This window comes from Olea europaea, unplaced genomic scaffold (genome assembly GCF_002742605.1).
Source record: "Olea europaea var. sylvestris unplaced genomic scaffold, O_europaea_v1 scaffold2075, whole genome shotgun sequence".
Lineage (NCBI taxonomy): Eukaryota > Viridiplantae > Streptophyta > Magnoliopsida > Lamiales > Oleaceae > Olea > Olea europaea.
Window position 1 is genome coordinate 54312 of NW_019238670.1, and position 9731 is coordinate 64042.

A 9731-nucleotide genomic window follows, 5' to 3' on the forward strand; every position below is an offset into this window, starting at 1 on the left:
AGTGTATTGATAAGAAATGTGTGATTAAAGAATAAAGAAAAATTTTGAATTTACGTGTAATATTATTTTATTGAAGAACATATGATTGAAATGATATCGAATCACTGTTTAATAATGTAATTTTTTTAAAAAAATGTAGCTCAAACATGATTAGATTAATGGAATAAAATTGGCCGGTAGGAGTAGGAAGCAGTCCCGTTCATTTGTCGTACAAAAATTAGGTTTAGCCCTAAAATTAAACAATTACTGGATTTGTCGTGACTCATTCTACGTTCCCACTACGCAAAAAAAGTTTAGTGTCAAAAACTGGCCAAGGAAAAATTGCAATACAGCTCCCATACTTATTATTAAGTTCACGTGCATGAGTCTAATTTTTATTTCTTTATATTTATTAAGTTTTCAATGTTTTATGTTTGAAGTGTCCTAAAAGATTAATTTTAGTTGCATAGATAGTCGAAAAAATAAGCTAACAGAATTCTAAATCAAAGGAAAAATGAGCAGCGGGGAGTCACGTGCCTTGATGAAATGCAAAACTGTCAATTAGACACCAATATGTTATAAAGTTAAAAGTTCGAGAATTTGAATACTAAGAAATAAAAGTTGAGACCAATCTGCAACAATACATATAAATTGGGGATGTCCACTGCAATTTTTCCTCTCACATGATGTGCTTATAGATCTCCAACTTTAGAAAATGATGTTTTTGAATCCTAAACCTATTTGAAATTTTAATATTGTCCATATGAAAATAATCAATTTAGACGTTTAAATTGCATGCAACTTCAAAGTTGAATCGAAGATAAATATGAAGTGGTTCGACGACTTTGTCATCCAGTTAGGGTCATGTGAAGGTCATACTCGTTAGTGATTTTAACGTCTTTATTGATGAATTGGGTCACTAAAAGACCCAAATTCACCAATTTAAGTAGATTAGAATTCAAAACTTCACTTTAAAATATTGAATACTTATAATTACATCACGTGAAAGTTTGAGGAGCTCAGTTGTAATTTCCCTATTAATAATGCAATAATGAATGAACCCCACGAGGGCCATAGAAAGATGACAAGCTTGACTTGCAGTTGCTTAGCTTTTCAAGTCAACAACTAATTCCTATCTTTTTACTGTTGATCCCACCCTCCATTATCTTATTTTTAACAATTCTCCAACTGTCTGAATTGCTCGAAAAATGAATTTATTCTTCACGTGAAGAGCATATTAAAGATTATCTATTTATTAAACTTTTAAATAAAATAATTTACCCCAATATCGAAGCGAACAAATGGCCCGTCTACATTCACGCGTGAAAAAAAAAATAAAAAATCAACATGATTAGCAATGACTTAGTCACATGCCACTTGATTGGTTAACTTATCATTGTTAATATCCTAAATGGTGTATCGGACAGAGTGTTTTTGCTTATTCTAAGGCTGATTTACTAAAGAAGTACTTAATTTGTAAGCCCCATAGTACAAAAATAAGTGATTATTAACCTATGTATCAACTTTTGTGGTAAAAAATAACCTTATCTTAACTTTTGTGGCCTCTCCATTGTGCTTTCACCTTTCTTTATCATGTCATTTGTGAATTGTTGTCGATCATTCTGTCCCCAACAAGTTTAGCAGCTTTTCATCTCTCAATTTAGTCCATGAATTTTCATAGTTTTTACCTAATGAGAAGCTCTGATCTTTGAAGCAAAGGTAAATAATCCTCCGTTAATTTTGTTTTGCCTTGTGTTTTCTTCGTAAGGGAATTATTGACACCAAGAATCGCCATTGAAGGTCGTCACCAGGAACACACTGGCATAAGTAGAATTTGAAGATTATTCCACAAATGGACCGTTTTTGGCTATTTTTGATGTTTACAATTATAATCATGCAACGGATTGGAGAGTTTTGACTTTCTGTTTTGTAGGTTGGAATTTTCAGGTCGTGGCGGAAATCATGATTGCTAAATGCTGACTTACTGAGAGCCCAACTGAATCCATTTTATTGCAGTGGAAGAATTTTACATAATTCAAACAATCAATTATTTTGTCATAAGTAAAATTTGATCTGGGATTCTTTTGAAAAAGTAATCTGATGGAAGATCCGGCAAGGAAGCATATAAAGAAGCAGTTAACAGGGAAGAAAGATGATACTGCACTACATTCAGCAGTAAGAGCAGGGAATTTACAAGGAGCTGTGGAGATCATTACTAATTGTGGTGATGAAGAGTTGAAGGAATTGTTGTCTAAGCAGAATCAATCAGGCGAAACCGCGCTTTATGTTGCTGCAGAAAGTGGTCGTATTGATCTGGTGCAGGAGATGATAAAGTTTTATGATATTGGATCTGCTGGAATCAAAGCTAAAAATGATTTTGATGCATTTCATATCGCTGCCAAGCAGCAAGAACTGGGTAAGTTTCTGTAGTATTCTCTCCCGTGTTGGAATGTGAAGCCTAATTATACTGTTCATTTATCTGCGTGTTAGGCATTCAGAGATTTTGTATATTTCTCCAGTATAAAGATATTAGGGGGAGATATAAAGAGATGCAGAAACTGAGAGATCTTCAGCTTCATGCCTCTTTTTATCGATTTTAGAGAAACTTGTATGTGCGCTTCTGTTTCATTCATATTGCTTTCATGTTCAGGATTATGTTTAGAATAAAGCTGTTTGTACGGATAGAAATTACAGAAAGCATTACAGATGATAAGGTGGCAACACTACATTGACTGGTTTAACTTTGTTTTGTGTCCAACATTCAATGAATGCTTGCCAACCAGCAACTGTCAAACAAACTGTAAAGATTTATGTACACGTACCATTTATCGTATGTTTATTCTACAACGCCACCTTCTCCAATTTGAGGCTGGTCTTTGTTAATCTATAATGACTCCAAAAATAATTCAGGTAGGGCTGGTGATTCTTGAAAATACTTAGGTCATATGTTTGGTCGGAGTAATGAAAAGGAGGGCTATGTTTAAATAATTGTTGAACCATGTCCCCCACCTTGGCACTACTTGGCGCCCCTGTACAATCATTATAATCCATAATTGTTTTGACTGTCATTCTATTCTGTTAACTTCTACATGAACTTGGAGATTGGTACGAAATTCTAATCAAATCGATGTCGACTGCAGGAGTATTGAAGATCCTCATGGAGGCCATCCCACAACTGTTGGCGACGGTGGATCAATCAAATACAACAGCATTGCACACTGCAGCAGCACAAGGCCACATTCAGGTGGTCGATTTCCTCTTAGAGAAAAACAGCAGTCTCGCCACCATAGCGCGAAATAATGGGAAAACAGCTTTGCATTCTTCGGCAAGAAATGGCCATTTTGAGGTGGTGAAGGGCATTTTAAGCAAAGAACAGGGCATTTCTACATGGAAAGATAAGAAGGGTCAGACTGCTCTTCATATGGCTGCTAAGGGACATAGTACTGAAGTAATTGAAGCACTTGTTGCATCAGATCCTGTTTTAGTTACAATGGTCGATGGAAAGGGCAATACTGCATTGCATATAGCAACAAGAAAAGGTCGAACACAGGTATATAATTTCCTCTTCAGAAATATTTTAGCAATTAATTTGACTTTTCAAGCAGAAGGAAAAAATTCCAGGAGAAAATAGCTCTCTCACAATTGATTCTGGTTTTAATCATTTCAGATTGTTCACATCCTATTAAAACACGAAGGGACAAATAAAGATGCCATCAATAAGTCTGGTGAGACGGCCATAGACACGGCTGAGAAAACTGGACATCCAGAGATTGCATCAATTCTTCAAGGATATGGAGTTCAGAGTGCAAAATCCATAAAAACACAACCAGCACCAACTGCAGCCAGAGAACTAAAACAAACAGTAAGCGACATAAAACATGAAGTTCATGACCAGCTCGAGCACTCACGACAAACTCACAGACGAATGCGAGGTATAGCGAAAAGGCTTAACAAAATGCATGCAGAAGGGCTTAACAATGCAATTACCTCCACTACAGTTGTTGCAGTTCTAATTGCTACAGTTGCATTTGCTGCCATATTTACACTTCCAGGCCAGTATGCAGATGACCCTGGAAATGTTCCCCCTGGATTTTCTCTAGGAGAAGCAAATATTGCTCCAAACATGGAATTTACAGTCTTCTTCATATTTGACTCTCTTGCACTCTTTATATCATTAGCAGTAGTTGTAGTGCAGACTTCTGTAGTAGTTGTAGAGAGGAAAGCAAAGAAGCAATTGATGGCAGTTATTAACAAGCTAATGTGGCTGGCTTGCACATTCATATCGGTAGCATTTCTTGCTATGTGCTACATCGTTGTAGGAAAAGATGAGGGGTGGTTGGCCATTGGAGTGACCATTATAGGAACTTTGATAATGGCTACAACACTGGGTACATTGTGTTACTGGGTGATCATGCACAGGATTGAGGCTTCCAACTTGAGGAGCCTTCGAAGGTCGGAAAGAAATAGTCGATCACAATCGTGGTCCGTGTCAGTGATGACAGATTCCGATATTCTTGATGATGAGTATAAGAATCTGTATGCTCTGTGATTTTAGTGATTCTGGGGATCTCGAGAAAATACCTCTACGAAGAGAAACAGACAAGATGTCTGCGTAGTATGATTCTCATCTTTTTCTGTTTATAGGAGAGGGCTGGTGTTTGTCCGTGTTAGATTGTAAATAAACCTGGAAGTATTTCAGATTTCAAAATCAATTCATCATGGTCTGTATCATAACAGATTCCATGATTCCTGATGAGCATAAGAAACTCTACGTTCTATGATTTTAGCATCTCTGAGGGTTCTCGAGAAAATAAAGCTTTAACATGTATATGTCTGTGTAAAATGATTCTCATCTTGCCAGTTCGAAGGAGAGTGCTGGTGACTTGATCAAAATCGCTTCTCCCTCATAAATAACTAAGAATTTCCACTGCATCTAGTGCCTATGGGCCACTATAACTATTTAAGAAGACACTCGAAACTGGAAAGTTAAAGAAAGACGTGCATGCATCTATTTCTACTTCAATCCTAGAAATCCTAGCATATTAGTTTAAATACTAGGGCACAATATTTCTAGGGATGACAGTGGGTCGGGTTCGGGGAGTCCTGCCCTGCCTTGCCTTAGACTGGACGGCAGCTTGTCCCGTTTGCTTCCTTTTTTTCCTTTTTAATTACATTTTCAAAATTTTGAGTTATGATATTGTTTAAGAATAAAATACAAATTCAAAATGAATTTTTAACAAGCAAATTGTCCAAAAATAAAATTATTTTTAAATTTTTTTCTTTACGGGGCGAGTTTGTTTGCCATCGCTAGAAAGTATTAATCAACTTTTGCTCAGAAGGCAGGCCATCATAGAAGTGCGTTTTTATTCTCTTTACTTTCCCATGTGGTGTTTTTGGTTAGTCCTAAAGCAAGAATTTCATTCACAATCAAACAAACAGGACATGTCCATACAGTAACATAGCGGAATACTTGGCCTAATTGATTTGTGTCCAGTATAATCCAAAATTTAAAATGATTGAATAATTAGGGATCCAATTACAAGCAATCAGAAAATTTCAGCAAGAAACGGACATTCCTGAAAATTTCCTTCCTGCAAACATTTTCATGCATCAGAATTAACAAAATTCAAATGATGAAAATGAAAAATACCGTTACCTAACTCGTCAACGCGACAATTCCTTCACCTACACATGCTCGGATATACAACGAAAAAGTCCATGAGCCCACTGTAAAACCAGGTTACATTGTGAGGTTCGTCTACACCTTGTGCATTGTACTTCTCATTTATGCCCAAACGACGAAGGAAGTGCTAACACAAAACTCGTGATTTTTCTCGATCTTCACCATCTGCAATCTTGGAATCAGAAAATGTACAAAATGCAGAATCACTTGATGCATTTATTGAATCTGGAAGTTGTCGAGATTTCTTGCAATGAGCAATGGCTGCCTCAATAGAACCCTCATTCTCAGGTGCAGTACTGCTCCTCTTGAGAAGGTGCAGCTCGTGAACATAATTCAGATTATACGAAAAATACGAAGCAGCAGATGATGAATTGGACGAAGAAGAAGAAGACAAACACTTCGTTGGAGAATGTCGTCTGATTGCACTGGAAAATGATCTTTTATAAACATTGTCCTCAATCCCTTCTTTCTCAATGCTGTTGATTATAGAACCTATTGTTGGATTTTTCTTGGCTACTTTAAAGTACTTATTTGAAAAGTTTTCATTTTTTGACAAGATTTCAGCTTCTGAGCAAGCAGATTTCCTGAATAAAGATTTCAAATAAGCCCTTGACGCCTTGAGCTTTGAACCCAATATAGAATGCTCAGTAAACTTGAGTTTTTTGGTGGTCCAACTTTTTTTTGGATGATGATTATGATTATTTTTTATGAAACTGCTTAATTCAGTGGACCATTCAAAGAAATACTCATCAGGGTTCAGTTCACAACTCAGCCTGCATGATTCTGATGGAGAAATGTTGCACGCGTCCAATGGGGTGTTTGTGTCGGTTTGAGGGGCTGTAGAACAAGAACTAATAAATGGGAAAGAACCCTTTTTGGTGGTGGCGCCGTCACCGGAGTTGGGGCAGAGGAGAGTTTGCACCATTTGCAGCCGTGGTGGGAGGAGGAGAGGAAGGAGTTTGCCTCTATAAAACAGTTCATCAGCTGGAGAAGTTGTAGTGTCTTTTTCCCTACAAATGGAAGACATCTGAAACTCAAATTCTCGGCATTTTGGGGAAGAATTTGCAAAGTTTAAGGATGATGAAGAACATAATTCCATGTCTATGTAATCTTCATCTGGGCATTCGAGATCTGTGGCCATTTTTACGTAAGACCAGATGTTGAATCTTAGTGTGTGTGAATTTGTGTGTGTTAGTGTGTGTTTTGTAGATGCCTGGTTATGGGGAGATGTGTAGCAGTGCAGTGGAGGAAAATGCTGAGGCAGAGAATCCTTTAAAAGAGAGATGGATCCAATACAGAAAAGCATGAAATGAAAGAAATTGTCAGAAATCAAATAAATTCCTTTCAATAAAAAAAAAATGAAATTATTTTTTGGCCTTCCAAAATATTGTAACTACCATTAGGTTGAATTAATTGAACATAAGAAAGAAAAATTTTGAAATTTTCTTTAGTGTTAACTTGTCTATGATAAACTAGATATTGAACATGCATGAAATATATCGTCTACAATGGAGATTAGCTTTCGACATACGGCTATTTGTAAATTCAAGACATATTCTAAACCTTCCGATTTGATTATCTTGCATAGTGATATATGCAATGGAAAAGTCTCCTTTACTTGATTTGTAGGCTAGAGAAACTCGAAGAGGGTCAAAACATACTTGAGCGATCAAACATATGAAAAGCATCTATTGACGATATTGTTGGTTAAACGCATGGAAAGGTCCATGCACGTGTGATCTACGTGGCCTATGTTTTTTTGGAAAAATAAAGAAAAACTAACAAAAAAATTGTAACGATCCACCCAAATTTAATGAACATTGAAAAAGATCGTTAGAAAAGCGAAAGATTTCATTACAAATCACTCTTTAAGACACCATGTAGAACTAGTTTGCTATACAAGGGTGGATACTTATAAATCTACATCTAAAACACTAAAACATATAAAAAGTGTGGATAAATGAGAACACATTCGATTTTTTATTTTATCCTTATATTTTGATGTTTATGATCAACAATACCCTTAACATTCAATTTATTTCCACTAAACAAAATTATTATTAATTACTGTAATTGTTTTCAAAAAACTTAGTCAATTAATTTTCACTATATACAATTATTACTAACTATTAATCTACAATCAATAAAAACATTATCAGATACAGTTAAAAACAATTGCATTAATATTGAAGAATAATTAACTAGAAATGGCATAGACTATAAAGTTGATTAATATTAATATAAACAATTTAAAATATACTAAATTATATATAAAATTAACTTTTCATTTTTTTTAAAAACCTAATATTACATTTACAAATCATATACAAGTTTTAAGATTAGAAGTCATTTTCTAATAACCTATCAATTCTTTGATCACTATAAATTTCGTTTAATAAGTTATGAGATAAAAGTCATTTTTCAATGACCAAATTCTTTGATCATCATACTATTACGCAGATTCACTCTCTTTTCTCCTCCTCTAAAGCCACACACTTAGAATCTATAGATTTGTATGATAATGATTAATTTTTTTATTCTTTAGAATCCATTTTTTTCATTTTTTTATAGTTTTTTGTTTGGATCTATATTGTGTATTTAATTTATTATTTTTTTGGTTTTTTTTTTCTTTTGAACATGTTTATTATTTTATCAGCGAGATGGTATAGAACATGTGATTAAGTGTTGTTGCATATTTGGTAAGAAATTCTTATTATTTTTTGTTCGTATTTATGTTGTTTGTTTGAGTCAATATTTTATTTTTCAGTAATTATTATTTCCAGTTTTTTCTTTGGACATTTATTGTTTATTAGATGAGAATTTATGAGTACGCATTGTTGCATATTTGGTTTTATTTTTTTTATTTTTTTTTGCGACTTTTTATATTTTTTTTGTTCATATTTATTTTGTTTGTGTGACTAATTAAATGCTGTATTTGTTGTCGCATATTTGGTAGGCAATTTTATTATATATATTTGATCATAGTTATGTTATATGTTGGATTTGTCATTTTATTTTTTTGATAATTATTGTTATTTTATTGAGTTTTTTTTTTTTTTTTCCTTTCTTCTGGCACAATGGCACGTGTTTATTATTTATGGGGAGAGTGAAGAGAATACGTGATTAAGTGTTGTATATGTATCATAATCATACAACATAAACATTTTGAAAATTAGTATTTTTAAGTTTTTTCGAAGGGATTTTTATAGATTATAGAAATAGGGTTTTCCACTTGAGTACAAAAGCATGAGTGTAATGAGATGTAAGAATTGAATAATCTTGGCATATCCCTGCAACACCCACAACCGTCTGAAACAAAATAATAATAATAATAATAATAATAATAATAATAATAATAATTCGAAATAAGCCCATTCCTCAATACCTGGTGATGGTGACATTTTACAATATCCCCGATCAGTATATCCCGAGGACTAATTTTGGTAAAGTTGTAAATCCATCTGTGGTGTCCTCGAGCATGTTCGTCCTCGAGACACAAGGCCCGACCACATCTCCATGACGCTTCGCATATTGCAAACATGTGTCCTCGGGCATAGTCCTCGGGAATGTGCTCCTCCTTACTGCTGACAATTGTTCACCCTTTAGAATTCCTACGCAATTAGGAATCTTAACTCCCACAAGAGTCCTATCTCACGCATAATTCTGGAATTCAACCAACTCCTTAACCATTCAGGACTCCAACAGATGAGGACATCCAGCTAGTCGAGTCCAATTAGGAGAATGTCACTTACTACTATAAATACAGAACCTTGAACCATTATTCAGGTACGTTTGACATTGTTCTTCAGCACATAGCTTCACGCATATATTTCCCTTTCTGACTTAAGTATTGGAGGGGCGACGAGAACACACCTCGTTGCCTTTGTTTCAGGTATCGGAAGATCACGTTCGTGCTCCTCACCAGTCATCAAGCTCGGAAAATCAGCAGGTACGATTTTTGGTAGCATCATTGGCGCCGTCTGTGGGAATCGCTACCAAAAGCCATGGTAAACACACGTTCAGGTCTTCCACCAGCAAGCTCATCCGTTCCAAACCAACCCCCTCCTGA

General features: G+C 35.0%; 1 protein-coding gene across 2 annotated transcripts; it reads left to right on the plus strand.

Moving 5' to 3' along the window:
• The first annotated feature begins 1509 nt into the window (after nucleotides 1-1509).
• Nucleotides 1510-4768, plus strand: LOC111379962 (ankyrin repeat-containing protein At5g02620-like). 2 transcript variants are annotated; one of them, XM_023003401.1, is made up of 4 exons: nucleotides 1510-1698; nucleotides 1780-2395; nucleotides 3120-3529; nucleotides 3647-4768. In XM_023003401.1, the coding sequence occupies exons 2-4, from the start codon at nucleotides 2080-2082 to the stop codon at nucleotides 4526-4528; spliced, it is 1608 nt and encodes a 535-aa protein (XP_022859169.1). In that variant the 5' UTR covers nucleotides 1510-1698; nucleotides 1780-2079; the 3' UTR covers nucleotides 4529-4768. The 2 variants fall into 2 exon arrangements, with proteins under 2 accessions (XP_022859169.1, XP_022859168.1); XM_023003400.1 differs by having other exon boundaries at nucleotides 1512-1698; nucleotides 1913-2395.
• Nucleotides 4769-9731: the final 4963 nt, after the last annotated feature.

What these genes read in the sequence shown, in the direction of transcription:
- LOC111379962 (XM_023003401.1), top strand. Translation starts at nt 2,080, where the DNA reads ATGGAAGATCCGGCAAGGAAGCATATAAAGAAGCAGTTAACAGGGAAG. An exon ending in TGCCAAGCAGCAAGAACTGG is followed by an intron (nt 2,396 to 3,119) that starts GTAAGTTTCTGT and finishes TGTCGACTGCAG; the next exon opens with GAGTATTGAAGATCCTCATG. An exon ending in CAAGAAAAGGTCGAACACAG is followed by an intron (nt 3,530 to 3,646) that starts GTATATAATTTC and finishes TAATCATTTCAG; the next exon opens with ATTGTTCACATCCTATTAAA.